The sequence below is a fragment of the Palaemon carinicauda genome, unplaced genomic scaffold, assembly GCF_036898095.1.
Source record: "Palaemon carinicauda isolate YSFRI2023 unplaced genomic scaffold, ASM3689809v2 scaffold534, whole genome shotgun sequence".
In the NCBI taxonomy this organism is placed as follows: Eukaryota; Metazoa; Arthropoda; class Malacostraca; order Decapoda; family Palaemonidae; genus Palaemon; species Palaemon carinicauda.
This window is the reverse complement of record NW_027171799.1, coordinates 22,501-50,223: the sequence shown is the minus strand read 5'-3', so window position 1 is coordinate 50,223 and position 27,723 is coordinate 22,501. Positions and strand designations below refer to the sequence as shown.

Below are 27,723 nucleotides of genomic sequence, written 5' to 3'. Positions count from 1 at the left end.
AAATTACAGTGCATTAGTTAACCACTCGAGCGAAGAATTGTTGGGTAATCTCAGTGTTGTCAGGTGTATGAGAAAAGAGAAGAATGTGTATAGAATAGTCCAAACTATTCGGTGTATGAAGGCAAAGGGAAAATGAACTGTAACCAGAGAGAAGGATCCAATGTAGTATTATCTGGCCAAAGAACCAAATGACTCTAGCGGGAGTATCTCCACAGGGATTACAAATAAAAAGCTGCAATAATTTAAGGCCAAGGGGCTGAACATGGAAAGCAGCTCGGCGTTGAAGAATAAACTATAAGAGAGGTAAAACTGGTAATGAAAGTTACAGTTAACAGATTAACCCTTTTACCCCCAGGCTCTTTGGAAATTTCCAACCCTTAACCCCCAGGGGGTTATTTTTTTCCCAGCACATTTTGCAGTATATTTTTTTTTAAATTGCTCTAACAGCCTTAATTTTTGTCATAGAGAAGTCAGGTTGGTCTCAATCTCTTGGAAAATGCCTGAATTTTCTCAAAATTATCAAAAAATATGAAAAACAAATTTTTATAGCTTTTTTTGCAAGGCCATACCGGTACGTCCATGGGGGTAAAGGGATGGCTTTTGTGAAACGTACCAGTACGTCCTTTGGGGGTAAAAGGATTAAATATACAAAAAATAATAAGAGTTTGATAAATGGTTTAAATTTCAGGAGTTTCCGCGATTCAACCTCCTTCATCGCGTCTCAACATTTCCCACTACTCTAGAAGCTTTATTCCAGCTGTGACTAGATTGTGGAATGATCTTCCTAATCGGGTAGTTGAATCAGTGGAACTTCAGTAGTTTAAACTTCTCATAAATGTTTCTATGACTTTCAAGAATTTGCAAAGTTTTGGAAATGTTACATAACTTCTGAAATAAAACCATGGACTCTAAGTGACAATTTTACAAATACAGTTCTGTAACTTCGTTACAAAGCAATTGTAATTATAAATATTTTAACATCACCTTTTCTTTTAAAGAATTTAAACCTCTATCTCCACTTACTACAAGTCTCTGGTCCTTTTTATTTGCCAGACTTTATTACCAAGTTGGTTTTTTTCGGTAAGTTACCTCATACAAAATTAATTTTTCTTATAAAACTTAATTTAATAAAAAATATAAACTCTTTCTGTCTACCTCTCTTCATAGAGGAAAGTTGTGATGGAATTTACATTAGACTCGCTAACGAATTAACTACAAAATCCTTAAACTCGAGAGCTACGCTCACCTTCTCAAGGGGCCCAACAGTCTTCATCGACTCGTGAGACGGAGCGGGACTCGGCGCTGGGCTTCGCACATCTTCCTCGTCTTTCCCCGCGGCCGCTTCGTTATCAATCCCACTTCGATCCTCTCTCCGTAGCAGTTCCTCTACTTCTTCTTCATGTTCCAAGAGCTCAACCTTCGTCAGTGGATCGTTCCCCAGTTCTTCATCTTCCCTTTCCTCGTCTACCTTTGTCTCGACGGCCGAGACCTGCTGGTTGAAAGAGTCCTCCACCTTCCTCTTGGCCTCCTCTTCGATATTTTTATTTAAGCAGTCACTCTGCAGGTTTTTATCTACTCTGACGTCACCGCCGACTTCCGCAGACGAACGTTTCTTCCCCTGCGATCCCTGCGAAGACCCGTCTCGAGAGTTGTTGCTCCCCCTCTTACGCGGCCCCTCCGCGTCCTTAACCTCCGAGGCTCTGCCGCACGTCGGAACGAAACTCTCGTTTTTGGACGGCACGATTTCAAGCTGGAACCTCGAGGCCGTCCCCGATATGGCCTGTCCGAGATTCTGAACCAAGGCCCCGGATTGCTTGGACCCGGGCATCAGCGACAGGAGGGGGAACTGCGATGAGAGACGCCAGTACTGGAAAGAGGAGGGTGAGTATCAATAGCCGGGAGAAGAATAAACTGATTTTTATTGTTTTTTTACTATTAAGATCAGCTACTGTGAATACCGGAGATAGAAAACTTCAGCTTGAGAAGTATGAAAGATAAGGACCTGTGAAATGAATCAAACATTATCTGAATAAATAAAAACTAAAGTAAAAATCCATTTTATTCTTAGAGAAGCATTTTATCCACAAATAGCTATTGGATCAGGTGACTAAAAATAACAACAACAATGTTGGGCCTGAGAACTTATCTACACGTACCCCCTTCGTGATGCAACTTGTCCTAACGTAAGTAACTTAATCTTTTAAATTTTGTGAGAAAACAAGGGACAGATGACAGGATGACAGAAACAGATCCAATAGCAACTCCAGGATGCAACTCGTCCTTACGTAAGGGACTTCCTTCTATCTTTTAAACTAAGGTGAAATAAAAGGCGGCGAATATCATATCCGAAGTCAAAGCCAACTCACCTGGTTCAAGATGCCATTCCAGATCACCGATCTCTCGCTTTGCTGCAATGCTGAGCTTCCTTCCAACAGGGCAAATTCCTTCACCTGCAACACAGCAATAAATGGAGAATCTAATTTAGGGATTTGATGAAAGATCTAAAAAAGGAAACCCGACAGTGGCTAGGTTAAGTACATACATACATACATATACCAAGGCACTTCTCCCAATTTTGGGAGGTAGCCGACATCAACAAATTAAACAAAAACAAAGAAGGGGACCTCTACTCTCTACGTTCCTCCCAGCCTAACAAGGGACTCAACTGAGTTCAGCTGGTACTGCTAGGGTGCCACAGCCCACCCTCCCCCGTTATCCACCAGTAAAATTTGGAAATCAAATCACCTGAAATTCAAATATAAAAATCAGGGTATATATTAGTTTACTGAGATTGGTGTTACTGTATAGACATGATTCGTGGTATGATAATGAAACAATCTACAATAGATTTAGTAGATTTGAGAACAAATCCCTCAGAAGGATATTGGGAGTTAAATGGGAGGACAGGATTAGAAATGAAACTATAAGAGATTACTGGAGTGCTATTAGTGGATGAGATCATGGTGAAGGGTAGATGGAGATGGTTTGGGCATGCTCTTCGCACTCCCCAAGAGAGATTGGTTCCCCAAATGTTTAGCTGGTCTCCACAAGGCACTATAAGAATTGGATGACCCAGGCCTACATGGTTGACGACTATGAAACATGAAGTAGATGATGAATGGAGAAGTATTGATTTAAAAGCTCAAAATAAAGACGACTGGCGAAATCTAACCGAGGCCCTTTGCATCAATGAATTGTGAAGCAGATAATGAATAGAGAAGTATTGATTTAAAAGCTCAAGATAGAGACTGAAGAAATCTAACCGAGGCCCTTTGCGTCAATAGGAGTACGAGGGGATGATCCTGAACGCAAACATGGGCAAACTGTGGCCCCAGATGTTCGTGAAACATTATTCTTTAATAGAGTTAGTCAATTTTCTAATTTCTATCACATGAATATTCTTAATTATACAGTATCTATTTATACCCATAATCACCATTAACATCATCATTACAAAATAATGCAAGAGATGTGAGTTTTACGTAAACTTTCATAGATAAAATAAAACAAGGTAGAATTACTAAAATAATCAGTATATATAAGGCAAGCAATATTTCTGGCATGTGTGTATTATAAAGCAGTCCTCTGTCACGTGGATATAGTAAAATATGGACCCCTATTAACCCTTTTACCCCCAAAGGACGTACTGGTACGTTTCAAAAAACTCATCCCTTAACCCCCATAGACGTACCGGTACGTCCTTGCAAAAAAATGCTATTTACATTTTTTTTTTTTGCATATTTTTGATAATTTTTTGAGAAACTTCAGGCATTTTCCAAGAGAATGAGACCAACCTGACCTCTCTATGATGAAAATTAAGGCTGTTAGAGTAATTTAAAAAAAAATATACTGCACAATGTGCTCGAAAAAAAATAACCCCTGGGGGTTAAGGGTTGGAAAATTCCAAATAGTCTATGTTGAAGAGGCTGGCATAAGTCTCTTTTTTATACTTTATTTATGAAGGCTCTATTTCAATGTTGTTACTGTTCCTAACGCATTCTATTTTAATTGTTCATTTCTTCTCTTGTAGTTTATTTCCTTATTCCCTTTCCTCACTGGCCTATCTTTCCCTGTTAGAGTCCTTGGGCTTATAGCATCCTGCTTGTAATCTAGAATTGTAGATTAGCTAGTTCCTAACACATTCTATTTTAATTGTTCATTTCTTCTCTTGTAGTTTATTTCCTTATTTCCCTTCCTCACTGGCCTATCTTTCCCTGTTAGAGTCCTTGGGCTTATAGCATCCTACTTTTAATATAGAATTGTAGATTAGCTAGTAAGAATAATAATAATAATAATAATAATAATAATAATAATACTATATCAGTGTGGAAAAACTATACAAAATGGACACACATATTATAAAACTTTCCACCCAAAGGCAGTAGGCTTACCACTGAAGATCGAATTGTCCAACTATATTGAAAAGAACATGTTATCTCATTTGCCATGAAGTATAGGACATTGTCACTGTCCCTTGTCTCTGCCATTCACGACCATCCCTTGAGCCTTTCAATCCATACCAAGTGGAAAGTAACCACTGGGCCACTTTCAAGCCCAGCTTTTTGTCAGCAACGATTACTAGAATTCGCCATTTCCTCTGCATGGTAGACATGGCTACCAACAGAACCGAGAGGGTATGATACAAATGACTGGACTGACCTACACGAGATATTCGGGGGATACTAGTCAGTAGTATATTATTACTACTACTAGCTAAGCTAAAACCCTAGCTACAAAAACAGGATGCTACAAGTCCGAGGGATTTAACAGGAAAGAATAGCTAAGTGAGGAAAGGAAATAAACAAACTACAATTGAGAAGTTATAAACAATTAAAATATTTTAAGAACAGTAGAGCACTAAAATAGATCTTTCATATATAAACTATAATAACTTGATAAATATGTGAAAGAGAAATGATAGAAAAGTGTACCCTCAAGCAAGGGAATCTTAGCCCAAGAGAGTAGGTTTTATACTGTAGTTGAGTTAATATTTCCATTATTTATAAACTACGTCTAAATATTCATATAGATGAGCACACACAGATTCAACCCTTCTCACCCCCTCCCCCTTTCCCAACTACAACCAGCTGGTTCGGCAATTTGTGGGAGTGGGTGGTTTCGAAGTGTACCTCTCGGAATACCACCTCTTACCTGGGTATGACTTTTTCACATGAAAAACGTAATGATATTAAATGATGATAACTATTTTAAACGTACTTAAATCTGTAACTAATGCTTTGAAAGCCCAATTTAAGAATCGGTAAAAAAAGGGATTTTGACGAAAGAAAAACCTGTGTCGCCCAGTGAAATGCTCCTTAAAGCACCATTTCTAAGGTATAAATACTGCTAAATGTACCTGAGAAAAAAGTTACATGGAATGCCAGGAATAAACCCAGCTCGCTCACTCTGAGTGTTGGTATAGTAACTGGGGCGTGTTAGAACCACGACCAGAGGTCCCTCACCAGTTAGTCCTCTCCTTCCTCAATATCTCCTTCCGTTCCGGAAGGGCCGGGATAATTTGAGAATCGTATCTATAAAGCACGAGAGGAAGGCCAAGGTTTGGGTGGATGGATGGAGTGAAGGAAGCTCTGGGTGATAGGAGGATATATGTGAGAGAGGCAAGAGAGCGTGCTAGAAATAGGAATGAATGGCGAGCGATTGTGACGCAGTTCCAGTAGGCCCTGCTGCTGCCTCCGATGCCTTAGATGACCGCGGAGGTAGCAGCAGTAGGGGATTCAGCATTATGAAGATTCATCTGTGGTGGATAATGTGGGAGGGTGGGCTGTGGCACCCTAGCAGTACCATCTGAACTCGGTTGAGTCCCTTGTTAGGCTGGAGGAACGTAGAGAGTAGAGGTCCCCTTTTGTTTCTGTTTCATTTGTTGATGTCGGCTACCCCCTAAAATTGGGGGAAGTGCCTTGGTATATGTATGTATGTATGATTCTTTGATCAGATTCAGATATCCTATTAAAAATTAGTAAAAACAAAAATGCTTCAGCGAGATATTTAGCGTCTAAAGCATACCTACTGCTACATGTGGCACTCACCTTTAATCTGTAGTTGAAAAGATCCGATTCCCGGCATTTACTGTCAGTTCCCTCTTTGACCGCTGATTTGCAGGGCACCTGTCAATCACAATACCAAATTAGTTACAGAATTTATTAAACAGTAAACTAACTAATACAATTTATATCAAAGTCATACGGACAAGTCTCTAAGTCTCCCCACATACAAAAAAAAGTCACTAATTCAATATAGTATATTCCACAGCGAACTCCAAAATAGGTTTAGTGTTTCAATAACATTACACAGGAGGTTACACAATGTGTATTTTGTAAATAACCAATAGCTAAATTTATAAACCATAGAGTCAATTATTACTCAATTATAATAGCAGAGGCCTGTGGAATGGGCAACTTGGCCAAAGGGAAGCCAGTAAAATGAAAATCACTTAACAACTAAATTATAAACCTTTCTGATTTGCAGTTAAAGGGAAAGATATGACTTTACTGAACTATAAAAGTAGAAATTATGCAGGATACTCCCAATCTTGGACATCCGACATCTTGCACTAGAGCGGAGAAAAAACACCGAAAAACACAGCCAAAAAATCACAACAAGCGGAAGCGATGATGCTATGAAAAGGAGTGACGTAGTTGGCGTGGGTTGAGATGGTGGTAGTAGCATTCAGTGGTGCCCTCGCTGTAACGGGGATATTGAGGAGGAGATATCTAAATGGCGCGAGACCTCTGGTTGTGATTTATCACGCCCCAGTATTATACCGACACCTTATATAGGTGAGCGAGCTGGGTTCAACCCTGGCATTCCTATGCAACTTTTTTCTCTGGTAATTCATAGCAGTTATATACCTTAGAAATGATGCAAAAGGAGCATTTCACGGAGCGGCACAGGTCTCTCGCCCAGAAATAGATTTTTCCTTCGTCAAAATCCCTTTTTTACTTTGAACTACTCCAATGATCTATTGCCTTATAGAACTTTTATCTTATTATTGGGTTGTTTACCAAGACTTAGAGTAAAACACTTCTTTACTCCCTTAGGTTTGGACCAATGATCTTTCAGGAACAAAGAATAAAGTTGCGTCCACACAGGCAACAATAATTTGTGAGACGACTTCTCAAGTTTAATCATTCCTTGTTGCTGTCAGTTTCTTCTGAGCCCTTAGTAAATGTCCTTTGAAAACAGTAGGGCTTGAATTCAAAAAAGCAATGACACCTTGGTCCATATGGTCCAAATAATTATTATTAATATAATTATCATTATTACTAGTTAGGCTACAACCCTACTTGGAAAAGCAGGATACTATAAGCCCTTGGGAGCTAATAGCAAAAAATAGCCCAGTGAGGAGAGGAAACAAGGAAATAAGTCAAATAAAGTACAAGAGAAATAATGAACAACTAAAATAAAATATTCTAAGAACAGTAACAACATTAAATAGATCTTGCATATATAAACTATAAAAAAGTTAAAAAAATTAAGGGGAAGAGAAAAAAAGATTGAATAGCATTACCGAGTCTACCCTGAAGCAAGAGAACTCTATTCCGAAACAGCGGAAGAATGGTACAAAGGCTATGGCAGTACCTAAGACTAAAGAACAATGGTTAGATTTTGGAATGTCCTTCTCCTAGAAGAGATACTAAAGATGGCTAATGAGTCTCTTCTACCCTTACCAAGGGAAAGTGGCCACTGAACAATTAACAGTGCAGGAGTTAACCCCCTGGAGAGAAGAATTGTTTGGTCATCTCAGTATTGTCAGGTGCATGAGGGCAGAGAAGAATGCGGAAAGAATAGGCCAGACTACCTGGTGTATTATGTACAGGGAAAGGAAAAATGAGAGGGATCCACTCCAGTCTGGCTAGCCAATGGACTCAAGTGAGCAGGTGACCAGGAGCATTGTCTAGTACTAAAACTTTAAACAAACCCTTGGAAACATAACACTGTCAGACTCCTGGTAAGATGGCGTGTCACTCGAGCCTTCTTGTTAAATCTCTAGATGACAGGCAGTTGTCTCTTCCATTATACCCCTGGATCCTCCGCCTGATACACCAGCAAGGGTTTCAGCTGTAAGAATCAAGTCAATTTCTCCTTATATAGTTAAGGCTTGGCATATGCAGCCAAAATAACCAGGTCTCATCCACATTAAAAACCCGCTTATCAAGGTAACCATCTTTCCTTAATAATACAAGTCAGCACAATAGGATAGAGTAGGTTCTCTGTTTACAACAGTTTCGTCTTGCGATGCTTAGCGGATATGACGTCTCTCCCAGAAGACAGGAAGAAAATGCGTTTCAACCTCCAATGATTACATCATCTATACAAATGGCTGAAATAGTTTTCGTAAATGTGATATTTATATCAACAGTACTTAAATAGTTAACCCCTTTCCGAGTGGGTATACGTTCACATGGTGAAAAAGTTTGTATATTACTATGATCTGCAAAGATGTATTAGTTGGGGGACACCCCTACTTGGTTGGTTTGGTGTGAGCAATCACACAAAAATCTCACACCCTCACCTATACCGCAGTGGCCACCGTGGTGAAGACAACTGGCAAAACTCACTGATATGTGCGAGGCCTTTGTCATGCAGCAGACAAGAAACAGCTGCAATTATTGTTGTTGTTGTTGTTGTTATAAATAGCTAATAAAACCAATGTTATGAAATGTCACAGGAAATACAATTACAGTAAAGGCAAAACTTAAGAGGCAAATTTCAAATGCATCAACTGCATTATTACAGGTACAAAGTGCCTAAATGGGGAAATCTATGAAGGGTTAATCAAAAATTCTATCTCATACTTTTAAGATTTTGACAATTGCCCCTTGTCCCAAATACAGTACGTGACATTTCTTTTGCATTTCAGCAACACACACTTGTGACAAATACCAATTTTCACTGTTAATATTACAGGTAGTAGGTTGGCCAAGGCACCAGCCACCCGTTCATACTAACTAAAGAGTTACAGGGTCCTTTGACTGGCCAGACAGTACTACATTGAATCCCGTTCTGGTTATGGCTCAGTTTTCCTTTGCCGACACGTACACCGAATAGCCTGGCATATTCTTTCCACAGTCTCCTTTGTCCTCATACACATGACACCACTTAAGCTAAACAAACAATTCTTCTTCTTTGCTCAAAGGGTTAATTTCTGTATAGTAATTGTTCAGTAGCTACTTTCCACTTACTAAGGGTAGAAGAGAAAGGAGCTCTTCTAGGTCACTCCAAAATCAAACCATTGTTCTCTAGTCTTGGGTAGTGCCATAACCTCTGTACCATGGTCTTTCACTGTCTTTGATTAGAGTTCTCTTGCTTTAGGGAACACTGAGGCACACCATTCTATCCGTTTCCTTATTTCCTTTCTCTATTGAGCTATTTTCCCTATTGGAACCCTTGGGCTTATAACATCCTACTTTTCCAACTGGGTTCTAGCTTAGCTAGTAATAATAATATTAATATTAATAAAAGGGAAATCCTACACTTTGCCTTATACATTCATTGGAATGCTTTAATTACACACATGAACTTGGCACAAATAAAGTTTCAAAGTTGAACCTAAACATCAAAATTTCTACGAGCAAGAATCCACCCCAGTATACCATCTATATCAGCTTCATAAGCTGGACAAAGGAAGCTTTGTGGACTGTTTTCTAGTTCTTCTTATGGTACTCGTTGAATTCTCACAGGAAATCAATAAATCGCTCTTTCCAGGGATCAATGAATGAACTGACTCTGGTCTCTACATAACCTAATATTATAACACGATTCATAAAAATAATTTACCTTTCAAAAAGCCATGATAAAAGTTTTACCTTTTTAATTTGCCAATTACAAAAATATATCCTGAGAGGTTGCGAATATACCTTCATCCCTTGCCTAGGATCTAAGAAAAGACCCTTATTATTATTATTACTACTAGCTAAGCTACAAAACTAGTTGGAAAAGCAGGATGCTATAAGCCCTAGGGTTCAACAGGGGAAAATAGCTAAGTGAGGATAGGAAACAAGGAAATAAATAAACTATAAATGAAGTCATGAATACTTTAAATAAAATATGTTAAGATCGGTGTCATCAAAATAGATCTTTCATATATAAGCTATTAAAACTTAATAAAATATGAGGAAGAGAAATAAGATAAATTAAAGTGCCCGCGAGTACCCTCAAGGAAGAGAATATAACAGCAAGAACGCTTGGACTACTATAAAGAAACTGAACATTGAACAGAATACTTGAACAAGAGTAGCTGCCAGCAAACCAGCTACTGCTCAACATAAACCGCCCAACAAAGAACGAGTATACCTCAAGAAAGCGAAGTATGAAATGGACCACATCAGGTGAGAAAGGGATTAATAAGTTCTCTTGCTTAAGGGTACACTCTGGCACACTATTCTATCTAATTTCTCTTCCTCTTGTTTTGTTAAATTATTTGTAGTTTAAATAGGAATTATTCATTTAAATGCTGTTACGGTCCTTAAAATATTTCATTTTTCCTTCTTTCCTTTCCTCGCTTGGCTATATTCCCTGTTGGGGCCCCCAGGCTTAAAGCATTCTGCTTTCCCAACTAGGGTTGTAGCTTAGCAATTAATAATAATAATCTGAAACTAATACCACTTCCCTCTCACACATTTGATATAATATTACAGCAGTGAACGTCATGCAAACATACGTTAACACTACAGTACATCATGATCCATACAGATCTAATAATGTATGTCTAAATACCAACGTCAAAAAAGAAAGCATCAGAATTCACGAAGAATTAACTGCGTTATGAAGTGAAAAGTGAATTGATTACCTAGCTGCAAATTTGAATTACTTGCAGGGTTGCCGTGACATCACTGCGGGAACATAATGACTGAGCTGTTGTAAGAATTGTAAATTGACGACTTGTTCACTAACCAAACAAACAACCTAAGAATTAAAGAGCAGCAGCTATTAATACGAATAGTATCAGTGTTGATGTAGTAGCATGTGCCCTGGGACACTGCCACATGCATTAATGATAATCAACTAATCAATTGTCTTAATGTGGTAGCCATTTTCATTATTGATAATCTTCTTGCTTAAAAAGGAAAAGGGTGATTACACTTATAGTGTCTGCAACCTCACCATCCTTGTGAGCTAAGGATGAGGGGTTTGAGGGACCCTAAAGGTCTACCTTGTGAGTTATCAGCCGCCATTCCCTGGTCCTGCCTGGTCCTAGCTTGGGAGGAGAGGGGGCTTGGACGCTGATCACATTCATATGTGGTCAGTCTCTATGGCATTGTCACTGACCATTGCCTCTGCCACTGATAAGTAGCCTTTAGAACTCTAATTGTTTTTAATCAAGACCCTATGATAAATACAGGACTGTCAGACAATTTCTAACAGTATTCAACTGGTCTGGTAAAAATGAATGTTCCTGTGAAGACAAATAATTTGACATTTATCATATATACACATGACTAGTAAATTTAACATTGGGGACACGGATGTGTCATGTAAAAATATTTAGATTTCCCAGTCTCTTATTCACAGTAAACCTTTAATACATAAAATAGGAGGAGGAGGAGGAGGAGGAGGAGGAGGAGGAGGAGGAGGAGGAGGAGGAGGAGAGAGAGAGAGAGAGAGAGAGAGAGAGAGAGAGAGAGAGAGAGAGAGAGAGAGAGAGAGAGAGAGAGAGAGAATTTTTTTTTCTAATAATTAGTTCAAATATGATTTACTGTGCATTGACGATGTGGATAATTTTCCATGATCAGACCTCTAACCCAGGTACTATAGTCCATTTCCTTTAGCGATGCATATTTGCACCGACTCGTGGCGGTGCCCTTTTAGCTCGGAAAAGTTTCCTGATCGCTGATTGGTTAGAATTATCTTGTCCAACCAATCAGCGATCAGGAAACTTTTCCGAGCTAAAAGGGCACCATTGCGAGTCGGTGCAAATATGTATCGCTAAAAGAAATGGACTATAGCTTCCTCCTTTGTTACTTTTTAAAAGAGGCGTTTTTTAAAATTAAATAGAAAATAATCCCCATCTCTTACCTTGGAATTGATTATTGTACAGTAATCCTGGAGAACTTGGTTTTTGCATTTAAGTCATGCGGTTTCTTGGTGCCTTCTCTATAACTGCAGTGTACTTGCTGTTCAATCGTTGCAGCAAACTTTCATGATCTGAAAATAATTTAATTCATGGATAAGCATGTCATGAAATACTTCTGCAAACAAGTAAAATCTATTGAATTGAAAAAAAGAAAGCAATGGTAAGAAAAAAATGTCAGTGCGGTAAGCCAGTCTTTGTACGTAAGTTTTCCAATGACTAACACTGGAAGGTTATTCACCAATAATAAGATTATACATTAAAAGCATTGATGGCCACTCATAGGACTGCTAACACAGAACTCGTGTAACATATGTGTCAAATTTGTTTACGTATATACATATTATCCCCAGAATATAGTCATCATCATCTCCTCCTCGCCTATGGACGCAAAGGGCCTCGGTTAGATTTCGCTAGTCGTCTCTATTTTGACCTTTTAAATCAATACTTACCCATTCATCATCTCCCATCCCACTTCATGCTTCATAGTCCTCAGCCATGTAGGCCTGGGTCTTCCCACTCTTCTAGTGCCTTGTGGAGCCCACTTGAAAGTTTAGAGAACTAATTTCTCTTGGGGAGTGCCCGAATATTAATATGGTAGCCATAATTTAGTACTTGCTTTCCTGTAAATATCAAAAACAAATCTTCTATTATTTCTATGCACTAAAACATCTAAAAATGGCAATTTACAGTTATTCTCTTCTTCAATAGTGAATTTTATGGAGTATACTAAACTATTTAACTTTTCCAAAAAAATATTTAGATTCTCATATGTAGGCCAAACACAAAAAATATCGTCAACACAACGAAACCAAAAAACCCCTTTAGGCAAAATCGCTGGTAACAGTTTAACTTCGAAAAATTCCATGTACATGTAAAGGTTACTGAGTACTGGGGATAGGGGATTACCCACTGCCATTCCAAACTTTTGCAGGTAGTACTTTACATTAAAAATAAATTTACAGTCTTTAACAGATAATTTTATCAATTCACTGATTAGAATAAGCATGCTAACCCTGATTTTGTCTTGAATTTGTCAAGTAGACCTTTACAAGATCATGCTTATAGCGCACTAGGTTATGGTTTAAGTTTTTCTTTCTCTCCGGAAATACCCTGATTAGTAGACGATCGGTATTATCACTTTAAGTGTATATGTGAAATCATCTTGTCGTAATCATTTCTAGAGCCTGCCGTTCTTTACAGGCCGTTTTTGTCATCTTGATTCTCGAAGAAAAGGCTTAATTGTATCTGAGTGTTTATCTTATGGGTGGTTGTACAGACCATATTTATATTGCAAGGTCCTCAGATGAATACAGAACTGAGTAAAGTTGCTTTTCCATGACGCACAATCTGGCGATCGGAACCACACAATACAGACTATCCACCCTACGGATATAACTCATTTTCATAAGAAACTTTTCTTGTCCATAAAGCACAATTTCAGTTCCTTGAATATGTCAAATTACTGACCCTAACTATGTTCACTGACCTTTGACAAAAACTTGGTGCTCGAGTCATAATAATCATGCTTAGATAGCTCCTTCTCGCTGTTCTGTTTTGGTTCGATGCACACCTCTCTCTCTCCCCCAGTATCAACTACATTACAAGATCTCTAGGCAAAAACTAATAAATACTAGAAGGGCACTCAGTAGAGCGCATACCTCCGCTGTGGTAGCTTATTCCTCGACCTTGACCCTTGACCTTCGTATGTATTAATTGACATGGACTTTCATACACTCAATTATGAGGCAAGTTTAAAGTCCCTGTGACCACAATGTCCAAACTTATGGCTGATTATGTGTTTTTCAATATTAAACTTACCCGATAATCATGTAGCTGTCAACTCCGTTGCCCGACAGAATTCTATGGAGGGATACGCCAGCTATCACAATACTAGAAGGGGGTGTATTTACCAGCGCCACCTGTGGCCAGGTACTCAAGTACTTCTTGTTGACACCTCCCCAATTATTCCTCTGTCGTGCTTCCGGCAAGACGTTCTGGGATACGCTTATGTTCTTGGAGTATTTTCACGACTTTGGTGAAGTATTTCTCTTTGATTTCGGCTGTCGCTTTACTGGAAACTTCTATATTAGCTTAGTTAGCTTTTGGAATTAATTTGATTAATTATGGTGACGAGAGAGTATGAACTCTCGTTCACCTTTCAATGGCCGACCCTTCCCTTAGACGGAAGTGTTGGTGTCTAAGAGAGTATAGACTCTCTTTCTTAATTTTGCTTAACAAAAGTTATAGATTTATTTTATATCTCTCCGCCTCTTATAGGCCTCTTCGATTAACTTCCTTTTATTATAAACTCATTAAAATTAATTTTTATATTTGTTTATATTCGACCTTCCTAATAGTAGGCGGTCTTTTACCGAAGTTAATAAACTTTGAGCCCGTCATTTCGGTTTTACCTGTTAACATATTATGCTATTTCCGCCACAGAGTTTGAAAGATTTTCTTTGACAGTCTCGTACTGTTTTCAAAGTTGAACTAACGTTTTGTTTTGTCTCTGCAGTTGTTGACGTTCAGAACGTTCAACTTGCACTCTATCGTTACGATAGAGAAAGAATGTTCACGGTTTCACGTTGCAGTAAGAGTAACCGTGTCTAGCGTTTTGTTCATTCTTTCTTAACTTAATGGTTTTGATCCTAATAAAGGAACTTTTCAGTTTTTTCCTTTAACAATAATATGTTTTAACGATATATATGATTGGGCTCTTCTCTCAGGTTCTAAGTCAAGAGAGAGAGAGAGAGAGAGAGATAGAGACGGAGGGAGAAAGAGGATAAACGTTTCATTCAAGCCTGCCAGGCGTACGAGTAACGTCGTTATCGTTTTTGCTCTTCTCCCTAGTCTCTTTAGGGGAAGAAACTAAACGTTTCTAGAGTGATCTAGTGTTTAGTCTCTTTCCAACCACTGAATTATCTTTCATTAGATTTTTCTGTTACATTGTAATTCTGTTTTCGCAATTACTAACTTTGAGAAAGGATAGAATTGCGTATTTCAGGTACAAACCACTTAAAGTTTCGAGTTCAGTGAAATAAGTGCAAACAGAAATCAAAGTGATAAGTGATTAGTGCGTGAGGGTACTTTTGTGCGCGCCAGTCGTCCTCCCAGTCCGGGACCTCTTGCAAGCTCCCAAGCCCAGGGGAGAAGCAATGTCGAAGGGCATAAGGGTTCAGCAGGCCTTGATCGGCGCACAGAAGTATTCTCGGTGGTTGTGGGCGTGTCTTACCGAGACCGTCACTCCCACCCGCAGACGATTGAGCCCTTATTTTGCTCGTCTGCAGAAGAGATTAGGGGAGAAAATAAAGGCAGAGTAACGCTGGTCTCAGGTCTCAAGACCTCTTAAACGTTAAGTCCAGACCTATGCCAGACGTACGAAGTTAAAGTTCACAACCCGAATGCAGTCATTGGGTTAGCTCTGACTCTCCTCAGTCATCAGTTGATCTCACTCCGCCTAAGAGGAGTAAGGTTCTGCCACAACAGATCTCTGCTGTTAAGGCTTTACCTCAGCAGAACTTAGTGTCTGCCGACCCCAAGTTAACTCTACTGCAGTCCATACAGTCACAACTTTCGGTCTTGATGCGTGAGTGTCGGGCTGAGAGTGTTGCGCCTCCGCCTCCGCCTACACTCCCCCCCGCCTATGATTGCTCCGCCTGATCACAGTACCACCTGCCAGGCGTACGATGTTGTGAACTCTACTACAGTCCATGCAAGCACAGCTTTCGGACTTGATGCGTGAGTGTCGGGCTGAGAGTGTTGCTCCTCCGCCTCCGCCTACACTCCCTCCACCTACACTCGCTCCGCCTGATCGCAGTACCATCTGCCAGGCGTACGATGTTGTGGACTCTACTACAGTCCATGCAAGCACAGCTTTCGGACTTGATGCGTGAGTGTCGGGCTGAGAGTGTTGCTCCTCCGCCTCCGCCTACACTCCCTCCACCTACACTCGCTCCGCCTGATCGCAGTACCACCTGCCAGCAGTTCCACCTGCCAGGCGTACGATGTTGAGCCACGTGCTGAGTTTGCTGTTCCCTGTGGTGTTCAGCCTCCGCCTTCCTTAAGGCAACCTTTACATTGGGTTCAGGAGGATTATACCTCTCTTCCTCCGCCTCCACTTGCTGCTCCACCAGTGATGCAACACTCGGTTGAGGTACAACAACCTCTCCCGTCCATGAGTCAGTCTCCTCAGCTCTCGCTGCAGCGAGCTCAACCCTCCACAAGGCAAGCACCACAACACCTTAGCCTTGCGCCTCAGGAGCCTCAGCTTGCGAGACATTTACCTTGTTCTGCGCAGCCTCTTCCTCATCGCGCTCCGCTCACACCACAGGAACTGGAACTTGCTACTCCGCTTCCGCCAACCGCTCAGCAAGCGCAACCCTTGGGTTCAACCACTCATGCTAGGAGTCAGCCTCCTCCACCCATGCGCCTTCCTTCTGCTTGTCTTTTATTCAGCCTTTGCAGACTGAGCCTCAGGTGTTCCCTCATCGGAGTCTTGAAGAGGAAACCACAACTATTGTTGTTCCAGCTCGTTCTGACTCGGCTGTTCAGCATACCTTACCTCCATTTTCATACCATGGTTTAAACCCCATGCAAGCATGCATAAAGCACTCTAGCACTGGTCATGGAATTTCTGAGAAATGTTAAACGCCATGCACACGCTCTGCTTTCCTTACAGCAGGCTCTGCTTACAGCAGGCTCTGCTTACTACATGCTCAGCATACAGCATGCTCTGCATTCAGCATGCTCTGCATACAACATGCTCTGCATACAGCATGCTCTGCATTCAGCATGCTCTGCATACAACATGCTCTACATACAGCATGCTCTGCATACAGCATACTCTGCATACATCATGCTCTGCATACCTTACCGCATGCTTCTCAACACATCTTGGGTTGTTGCCAACTCACTAGACTGTCAAGCAGTTTCATAACGTTGCCTTCTAGTCTGCTGCTTTTGCACCAGTGAACCCTCACTCAGAGAACTTAGCTTTTCTAGGATAAGGTCCCTGTAGATGAGAAAGTTCTTTTCTCCCTCCTTCTGATATTCCCTTGAGGACTCTGTCATTTGGAGGGAGCCTTTAGCTGCATAACCTCTTATGGACTTTTATTTAAGCATAACATGCTTACAGGGAAGGTAATGGTTCCACTTCAGCCGCTAATCCCGTCTGTTACCACACCTGCTCCCATAGACCTTGAGCTGTGTTGCATGACATGCAGTCCAAGCTTAGTCCTTGTTAGAGGATTTTTTGTTTACGGAGTCAATGTGTCACGGGGAAGACGTTCAACAACCAACAGAAGGGACTTGTTGTGACGCAGTGCGGCAACCTCAGCAACCCGTTAAGGAGTTGTCTGTACGACCCAGACAGTCTAGACAGATTCGGGTTGTCACTGTACTTCCTCGCTTGCCCATGATTGACAGTTTACAGACTGTGCAGCAGTATCATGATCTTGTGTCCGGCTCCGTCAGACGACTGGCTTTTAAGAGCTCCCACAAGTCGTCGCTGTCTGGAGATTTTCAAATGGACTATGGATCTGACCAAGGAACTGGGCCTCCTGGTCAATTTTGAGGAGTCTCAGCTCGTTCCATCCCAGACCATTGTCTCCTTGGGTATGGATCTTCAGAGTCGAGCTTTTCGGACTTGTCCGTCAGCCCCAAGGATCTTCCAAGCCCTAGAATGCATCCAGAGCATGCTGAGAAGGAACCGATGCTTAGTCAGGCAGTGGATGAGTCTAACAGGGACACTTTCATCGCTGGCCCTGTTCATCGAGTTAGGGAGACTCCACCTCCGCCCCCTTCAGTATCATCTAGCTGCTCACTGGATAAAGGACATGACGCTAGAGACGGGCTCAGTTCCTGTTTCCGAGATATGAGGTCTACTCTAACGTGGTGGAAGAACAGCATTCTTCTCAAGGAAGGTCTACCATTGGCTGTTCAGACCCCCGACCACCGTCTCTTCTCGGACGCATCGGACACGGGCTGGGGTGCGACACTGGACGGACAGGAATGCTCGGGAACATGGAATCAGGAGCAAAGGACACTTCACATCTATTGCAAGGAGTTGTTGGCAGTTCATCTGGCCTTGATAAACTTCAAGTCCCTCCAGCTTAACAAGGTGGTGGAGGTGAACTCCGACTACACCACAGCCTTGGCTTACATCTCCAAGCAGGGAGGGACTCATTCGAGGAAGTTGTTCGAGATCGCAAGGGACCTCCTCATTTGGTCAAAAGATCGAAAGCTCACGCTGGTAACGAGGCTCATTCAGGGCGATATGAATGTCATGGCAGATCGCCTCAGCCGGAAGGGTCAGGTCTTCCCCACAGAGTGGACCCTTCACAAGAATGTTTGCAGCAGACTTTGGGCCCTGTGGGGTCAGCCAACCATAGATCTTTTCGCTACCTCGATGACCAAGAGGCTCCTCTTGTATTGTTCTCCGATTCCAGACCCAGCAGCAGTTCGCGTGGATGCCTTTCTGCTGGATTGGTCCCATCTCGACCTGTATGCATTCCCGCCGTTCAAGATTGTCAACAAGGTACTTCAGAAGTTCGCCTCTCACAAAGGGACACGGCTGACGTTGGTTGCTCCCCTCTGGCCCGCGAGAGAATGGTTCACCGAGGTACTGCAATGGCTGGTCGACGTTCCCAGGACTCTTCCTCCTAGAGTGGACCTTCTGCGTCAACCTCACGTAAAGAAGGTACACCCAAACCTCCACGCTCTTCGTCTGACTGCCTTCAGACTATCGAAAGACTCTCAAGAGCTAGAGGCTTTTCGAAGGAGGCAGCCAGAGCGATTGCCAGAGCAAGGACGACATCCACTCTCAGAGTCTATCAGTCTTAATGGGAAGTCTTCCGAAGCTGGTGCAAGGCCAATGCAGTTTCCTCAACCAGTACCACTGTAACCCAGATTGCTGACTTCCTGTTACATCTAAGGAACGTAAGATCCCTATCAGCTCCTACGATCAAGGGTTACAGAAGTATGTTGGCAGCGGTTTTCCGCCACAGAGGCTTGGATCTTTCCTCCAACAAAGATCTACAGGACCTCCTTAGGTCTTTTGAGACCTCAAAGGAACGTCGGTTGTCCACTCCAGGCTGGAATCTAGACGTGGTCCTAAGGTTCCTAATGTCATCAGGATTTGAACCGCTCCAATCAGCCTCTTTTAAGGACCTCACATTAAAAACTCTTTTCCTCGTGTGCTTAGCAACAGGTAAAAGAGTAAGTGAGATCCACGCCTTCAGCAGGAACATAGGTTTCACATCTGAAACGGCTACATGTTCCTTGCAGCTCGGTTTTTTGGCTAAAAACGAGCTTCCTTCCCGTCCTTGGCCTAAGTCGTTCGAGATCCCAAGCCTGTCCAACATGGTGGGGAACGAACTGGAGAGAGTACTTTGCCCAGTTAGAGCTCTTAAGTACTATCTAAGAAGGTCAAAACCATTACGAGGACAATCAGAAGCCTTATGGTGTGCTATCAAGAAGCCTTCTCTACCAATGTCTAAGAACTCAGTTTCTTACTACATCAGGCTTCTGATTAGAGAAGCAAATTCTCATCTGAAGGAAGAAGACCTTGCTTTGCTGAAGGTAAGGACACATGAAGTGAGAGCTGTGGCTACTTCAGTGGCCTTCAAACAGAACCGTTCTCTGCAGAGTGTTATGGATGCAACCTATTGGAGAAGCAAGTCAGTGTTCGCATCATTCTATCTCAAAGATGTCCAGTCTCTTTACGAGTACTGCTACACCCTGGGTCCATTCGTAGCAACGAATGCAGTAGTAGGCGAGGGCTCAGCCACTACATTCCCATAATCCCATAACTTTTTAACCTTTCTCTTGAATACTTTTTATGGGTTGTACGGTCGGCTAAGAAGCCTTCCACATCCTTGTTGATTTGGCGGGTGGTCAATTCTTTCTTGAGAAGCGCCAAGGTTAAAGGTTGTGATGAGGTCCTTTAGTATGGGTTGCAGCCCTGTATACTTTAGCACCTTTGAGTTGATTCAGCCTCCCAAGAGGAACGCTGCGCTCAGTAAGGAAGTCGATCTTATTAAAGGCAGAGTAACGGTTCAAGTCGACTTCCTTACCAGGTACTTATTATTTCATTGTTATTGTGGATAACTGATTATATGAAATACGGGATACTTAGCTATCCTTTAGTCTTGTACACTGGTTTTTCACCCACCCCCCTGGGTGTGAATCAGCTACATGATTATCGGGTAAGTTTAATATTGAAAAATGTTATTTTTATTAATAAAATAAATTTTTGAATATACTTACCCGATAATCATGATTTAATCGACCCTCCCTTCCTCCCCATAGAGAACCAGTGGACCGAGGAATAATTGAGGAGGTGTTAACAAGAAGTACTTGAGTACCTGGCCACAGGTGGCGCTGGTAAATACACCCCCTTCTAGTATTGTGATAGCTGGCGTATCCCTCCATAGAATTCTGTCGGGCAACGGAGTTGACAGCTACATGATTATCGGGTAAGTATATTCAAAAATTTATTTTATTAATAAAAATAACATATTGGACCGTTTGCTTGACCGTGACCTTGACCTTACAAAATTTAATAATTGCCAGCTTTATACACAACAGGTAATCCCTGCAAGTTTCATTACTCTATGATTAAAATTGTAGCCAGGGAACTGTTAACAGATAAACAAACAAACAGGGGATAAAACATAACCTCCTTCCAAATTTGTTGGCAGAGGTAAATAACTAATAAGGTGACATTCTGGTCAATATTTCAAGTTCTTATCAGCACCCTTAGGAATCAAAACCTAGAACTCCATGTACATACTATAGAGTATTAAGCCTACATTAGATACCTGTGTCCTCCAGGGTAGCCAGACTTAGAAATAAGGGATACTTAAATTGGAGAGGTAGTTGAACAACTTTCGTAAAGTTACACACGCAGAGACTTGGCTACATTCATTAAATATATCGAGGCATCAGAACATTGCAATCAAGCATGTTTTGCAGTTTTAAAGGATATTATGATGCAAGCCTTTCCATAATCCTTATAAAAATATTTTTAAAAATTTCACTAAAATAAATATTTTTTCACATCTTTAAAATACGGGACCCAAAGATGGTTGATATGGGACACAGGACAAATTTCATAAATATGGTACAATAACGTCTAATACGGGACGTCTGGTTACCCTGCGTTATCACGCAAGAGACAACGTTTGTATCGGGAATGACACTGCATGGGGCATCTTCACAAAATTTGGCCTCTATAGTCTAGCAATGAGAATTGAAGGTCATTTAAACCATTATTTGTTTTTTGCCAGGAATATATAAAAGGAATGAATTCATTGAGCTCCAACAAGCCTACGAGGAAGACCTAATGAAAATAATAGGTTTATTTTTATTAAGTGAAACAAATTTAGAAAATACAAAATGAATATTATACCTGATGTAGAGAAAATGACAAAGCAGCATAAAAGAAAGTAAACTCAAAATAGAATGGAAAGCAAGAATGCAGGAAATAGGAGCAGGGATACAGGAGAAGACTTAAAAGTAGGAGCAGATAAGGAATGGGGGTAAATTTACAGCTTAAACTATGGTTGGTTTAGGGATAAAGATATAGCATGGAATCTACAATAACAAGTAAAGTACAGAGAAGCAAAACCTATTATAACCCAAACCACCTAACCAGTATAGGGTAATCCCAACTTATTTCCTGGGTAGGCTTTGCCCACCTATACCAAGTTAAGCTTTGGTATTAGTCAAATTAACCTATTCAGGTACCATATGACCACACTTAAGGTAAATACTAAAGGTAAAATTCATCAATAAACTATTTAGGTAATTAGCATAGGCTTAGGGTTGTGATGGCCGATGGAGTAACGTCGCTGACTGGTGAATGCCAGACTGGGGTTTGCGTCCAGCTCAAACTCGTTAGTTCCTTTGGTCACTGCAACCTCACCATCCTTGTGAGCTAAGGATGGGGGGGTTTGGGAGAGCCTATAGGTTTAACTGCTGAGTTATCAGCAGCCATTGCCTGGCCCCCTTCGTCCTACCTTGGGCGAAGTTCATAAGTATATATGGTCAGTCTTTAGTCTAGAACATTGTCACTGTCCCTTGCCTCTGCCGTTCATGAGCAGCCTTTGAAACCTTTACTGTCCATAACCCATTCACAATCACAATTTGGATACCTAAAGTAAGGCCAATACCAAGACTGAAATAAACTGCTACTACAATTACGAAAAATAAGTCACTATGGTTGCTTTTCATATAAAAATGACGTAGGTTGAATAAATCTACTTTAAAATGGTTTCTCCTACTTCATAAATATAATCGCGGCCATAGCATGAGCAATTTAAATCTACGGTAGGGTGGTCCAAGAGATGACAGGTGGCATTGTTGGCTAGTCGTATTACGTGCTATTCATAAACCAAAGTATTATTTATAATCAGCAGAGTAATTTAATGTACAATGGCCATCTTCTGGGATGGCCTTAGCTTATACCAGCCATCGGTAGAAACACAACAGTAAAACTTTGTTAAACATCACAATTGTAGACAATCCCGTACCAACTTACCAGGAGACTGATTCTCGATTAGACTTGTCTTTGCCAGCAAATACCGAATAGTACGTCTTAGACCGTACACTGAGATGTTAGTTTATCCTTTGGATGTTTAAAAACAATAATTAATTGCGTGAAAATACTTACAATAAGCTAATTGTAGCAGGAGAGACACGGTTTTCTTGAACGAAACTTGCCGCACAACATTACTACACACATGTTAGGTCACGTGACTTTGTTTACATTTTTGTCAACGTTCCAACAGCCTTGCGAGCCACGAAGGAAACGTTCCAACAGACTTGCGAGCCACGAAGGGAACACTATTTTAAACCAAGGTCTATAGACCTTGTTTTAAACCATTTATCTATCATATACTTTCGTAAATCACAATGATATATTAAAAATATCTTTAATATGTCATATTTCATCCAATTAATATTAAATTTGTCGTTACAGCTTCAACATTATCCTTTCATTCTGGCATATAAAACACTAGATTTCAGTTTTAAATGAATGGCATGATCTTAAAAATTAATATAATTAATTATCAACGAATTTTCAGTAGTGCAAAATGCTGTCTAGATTAAAATTTAAATTCGACATTATTTCACAGCAGGTAGTAGGTTGGCCAACGTACCTGCCACCCGTCGAGATACTACCACTAGAGTGCTACTGGGACTTTGACTAACCAGATTATTATTATTATCATTATTATTATTATTATTGGCTAAGCTACAACCCTAGTTGGAAAAGAAGGATGCTATAAGCCCAGGGGCTCCATCAGGAAAAAATAGCCCAGTGAGGAAAGGAAATAAATAAACTAAAAGAGAAGTAATGAGCAATTGAAATAAAACACTTCTGGAACAGTAACAACATTAGAACATATATTTCATGTATAAACTATGAAAAATTAAAAAAAATAAGAGGAAAAGAAATAAGATAGAATAGTGTGCCTGAGTGTACCCTCAAGCAAGAGAACTCTAATCCAAGACGGGGTTCCTTTGCTTGAAGGTACACTTAAGCACACTATTCTATTTATTTCATTATTTCCTTTCCTCACTGGGCTATTTTTCCCTGTTGGAGCCCATATATGCCTTATAGCATCCTGCTTTTCCAACTAGGGTTGTAGCTTAGCTAATAATAATAATAATAATAATAATAATAATACGGGACGAATATATTTAAAAAGTAAAATTATTTTTATTTGGCGTAATATATTCAATTCTTAATATATATATATATATATATATATATATATATATATATATATATATATATATATATATATATATATATATAAATTGATAATACAAATATATTAGAAGAGACTGATGCCAAATTTTCTCTTGGTAAGAATCCATCATTAAAAGAAAAAACTATTGTCTAAGCTTCCAAATTCTTTCAGATAAAATATCTTTTTTATAAAATAATGCTACAAAATACAATTATATTTAAGAAATAAAGTGCATTAGATCCCATTATTGTTTTATTTGACTGTAAAATTAGAAATATTAAAGGGTTTTTAGTCATCTAGTTTGGTAATGTGGCAAAAAAAGAATTTGGTGTTATGGCTTATAAAACATTAATATACCATTTTAAAGGCAATTTTAAGTCTGAGAATTTAATATAGTTAATCATTAAGGGATATTCCATCTTAAAGGTAGCTATATATAGATGAAAACCTTAGAAATAGAGATTTATTATTAGCAGACGAATTTATTTAGGGAAACAAAACTAAATTAAGAAAACAATATCTTATAAATTGGCCCATTCTATCATGCAAATTTCAGCTTTAATTTTGATACTACTGTTCCTGTATTCTATTAAATGATTTATATATATTTATTATTCATTATAGGTTCGTAATCTCAAGAAATTCATGGACACAGCGATGGTATGGACACCTATTGGCAGTAAAAGTAACTATTTATGTAGACACATATTTGATACTATCTTGCAACTTTGTATATCTAAAGAAGGTATTTTGTGCAAGACATGGACTATTGTATCATTGCAATATAGGAAGAATATATTAGAAAATAAAATTACTTTTATTTGGAGTTATAATATATCCAATTTTGAAGGCAAATACTGAAAAGAGAACTAAAATAGAAAATTTACTAGCCACTTCTAGCAACTTCAACCTTGCCCATTTTAGTCATCAAAATAGCTATTGTTCAAGTTTTAACATTCTTGTATATAAAATATATTTTATGTACAGAACTAACATAAAATATATCTATATAAAGTTATAAATTCTTTCAGATACCATTTAAGTCCTATTTGATTGTAAAATTAAAAATCTTGAAGGTATTTCGCTCATTTCTTCTGGTAACACAAGTCGCTGAGTCTGTTTCAGAATTCCCTCTGCTATTTATTTTACCAAATATGATTAGCAAAACACCTTTAAGATTTTCTAATTTTACAATCAAATAGATCATTATTAGTAGCTAAGAAAATTTTATTACAGAAATAAATATGTTTTGTATTATTATCATACATAAAATATATTTTATAGGAAGAAATCTATAGCGCAGACAATAGGTATTTTAATGAATACTCTCAGATACAAAAGTTACTAATAGTTTTTTTAAATTCAATTTTTAAATGCTTTTCCTCTCAGTAATTGCATACATTATTACTCCAAAGAAAAGTAATATTATTTCTTAATATATTCGTCTTACATTGCAATGATTAAATAGTGTAAGTCTTGCATAAAATAGCCTCTTTGATATACAAAGTTGCAACTGTTATTAAAATTTTTTGCAATATTTTAGTTACTTTTACAGTCAACAGGTGGCCATACCATCACTGTGTCCATGAATTTTTTTGAGATCACAAGCCTATTATGAATAATATATATCGATAAACCATTTATTAGAATAGATGAACAATATCTAAAAAATTGAAAATTAAGTTTTAAAAATGCAATTAGACAATTAGTAATATTTTATTTTAATAATTTAGTTTCGTTTCCCAAAATAAATTCGTCTGCTAACAATAAAACTCGATTTTTTAATGTTTTTACTTATATATAGCTGTCTCTAGATTGAAATATCCTTAAATGATTAATCATATTATATTTTAAGACTTACCATTGCCTTTATAATGGCTTATTAATGTTTTATAAGCCATAACACCAAATTCTATTTTTGCCACGTCACCATCACCCTTGGAAAATGCTTTACCACTTGTGTTACCAAACAAGATGAGTAAAACCCTTCATATTTTCTAATTTTACAGCCAAATTAAACATTAATTTCATCTAATACATATTTATCTAATATATAAATGTATTTTGTAGTACTATTCTCTAAAATGTATATTTTATATGAGAGAATTTTAAAATTTATACTATAGGTATTCTGATGAAGAATCTTAACCAAGAGAAAGAATTTTTTTTGGCTTTTTTTCAAATTTATTTATATCATCTGTTGCTATCTTAACACCTGGCTTGATTATGTTTCCAATTTAAAGTAATTTTACCTGTTAATAAATTATTTCTTTATTTTTATTATTTATTTTTCTGAAGCTCCTTATTGCCAGGAAAATAGCCCAGGTACGAACATATGTATGTAAGTATAGATAAAAACGAATTATATTATATATATATATATATATATATATATATATATATATATATATATATATATATATATATATATATGTATATATATATATATATATATATATATATATATATATATATATATATATATATATACCCTTTCTGAGTGTGGATACCTTAACATGGTGAGAAGGTTTGCGTATCGCCATGATCACCAAGATAGCTATGCTATAAAAAGAGTCAGAGCCACCCATACTAGGTTGGTTTGCTGTGAGCGATCAGACAAAAAATCTCCCACCATCACTATACCGCAGTTGGCCAGTGGGGTGACAAAAAACTTGCCAAACCCCAGACGTGAATAAGGACATGTCTTAGACATTTGTCCTCCAGTGGACTAGAGGCGGATATATTTGTTTGATATATATATATATATATATATATATATATATATATATATATATATATATATATATGTATATATATATATATATATATATATATATATATATATATATATATATGTGTGTGTGTGTGTGTGTGTGTGTGTGTGTATATATATATTTACATACCTACACATGTGCTAAGTTGGTCTTTTTACGCCCTGGTTCTTTAAAGTATGTGAAGCCCGAAATAATAATAATAATAATAATAATAAATAAAACAAGCAAATAAACAGGACATGGGAACGTTGATGTAGCCACGCTATGACTGCTCAACAGTGTGTGTGCGTGTACGGGTATACATGTATGTACGTACATGTGTGTGAGCAGAGGTGGTGGAAACGGAATAGTTCAATCGAAAGTGTTTTCAACTCTTAAAACAAGAACACCTGAAATTAAGCTGGATTAAACACGGGGTGGGGAAGGATTAGTTTTGCTTTTAGGACCTTGGGGCTCGTGGTTAAAGGTTGGGTTCTTATTAAGTAGCCTATTTTATTCAATCCTTCCTAAATATGTATTATTAACATATATCTCATATCCTTCTATGTATTAATGTATAAGGTAAATACTGCTGTATGGATATAGGCATTATATATATCATCTTTTAATACAATTCTTACCTTTTGAAGCTATATATACTCATGTGTTTTTAACGATATATGACTATAACAGTCAATGCGGGATTATTGGGAATGAGTTGCTATATATATATATATATATATATATATATATATATATATATATATATATATATCATAATCATCATCATCTCCTCCTACGCATATTGACGCAAAGGGCCTCGGTTAGATTTCGCCATTCGTCTCTATCTTGAGCTTTTAAATCAATACTTCTCCCTTTACTATCTACTTCGCGCTTTATAGTTCTAAGCTATGTAGGCCTGGGTCCTCCAAATCTTCTGCAAATAATACATATATAGGAAGGAATAAATAAAATAGGCTATTTAAGAAGAACCCAGCCTTTAACCACGATCCCCAAAGTCTTCAGGTGGTCTTGTAAGTCGTAAAGGAAAGTGATCAAAAGAAGAGGAATCCTCCACGAAGTATTCTGAAAATGACCCTAATCCGGCGGCCTGATA

The 27,723-nt window shown here is 38.8% G+C and overlaps 1 protein-coding gene across 4 annotated transcripts in view; it reads right to left on the bottom strand.

Moving 5' to 3' along the window:
* LOC137637099 (uncharacterized) overlaps positions 1 to 27,723 on the bottom strand; it is a 42,794-nt gene that overhangs the window by 6,559 nt on the left and 8,512 nt on the right. The window contains exons 1-6 of one of the 4 annotated variants that reach the window (XM_068369392.1): positions 22,767 to 22,873; positions 12,544 to 12,714; positions 12,037 to 12,165; positions 6,048 to 6,125; positions 2,367 to 2,450; positions 1,247 to 1,867 (exon numbers count right to left, since the gene is read on the bottom strand). In XM_068369392.1, the coding sequence (XP_068225493.1) occupies positions 1,247 to 1,828 (582 nt within the window). In that variant the 5' untranslated portion in view covers positions 1,829 to 1,867; positions 2,367 to 2,450; positions 6,048 to 6,125; ... (1 more) ...; positions 12,544 to 12,714; positions 22,767 to 22,873. Of the gene's footprint in view, positions 1 to 1,246; positions 1,868 to 2,366; positions 2,451 to 6,047; positions 6,126 to 12,036; positions 12,166 to 12,543; positions 12,715 to 22,766; positions 22,906 to 27,723 lie in introns of those variants that run through there. The other 3 variants (XM_068369393.1, XR_011043387.1, XM_068369394.1) reach the window with 3 other exon arrangements.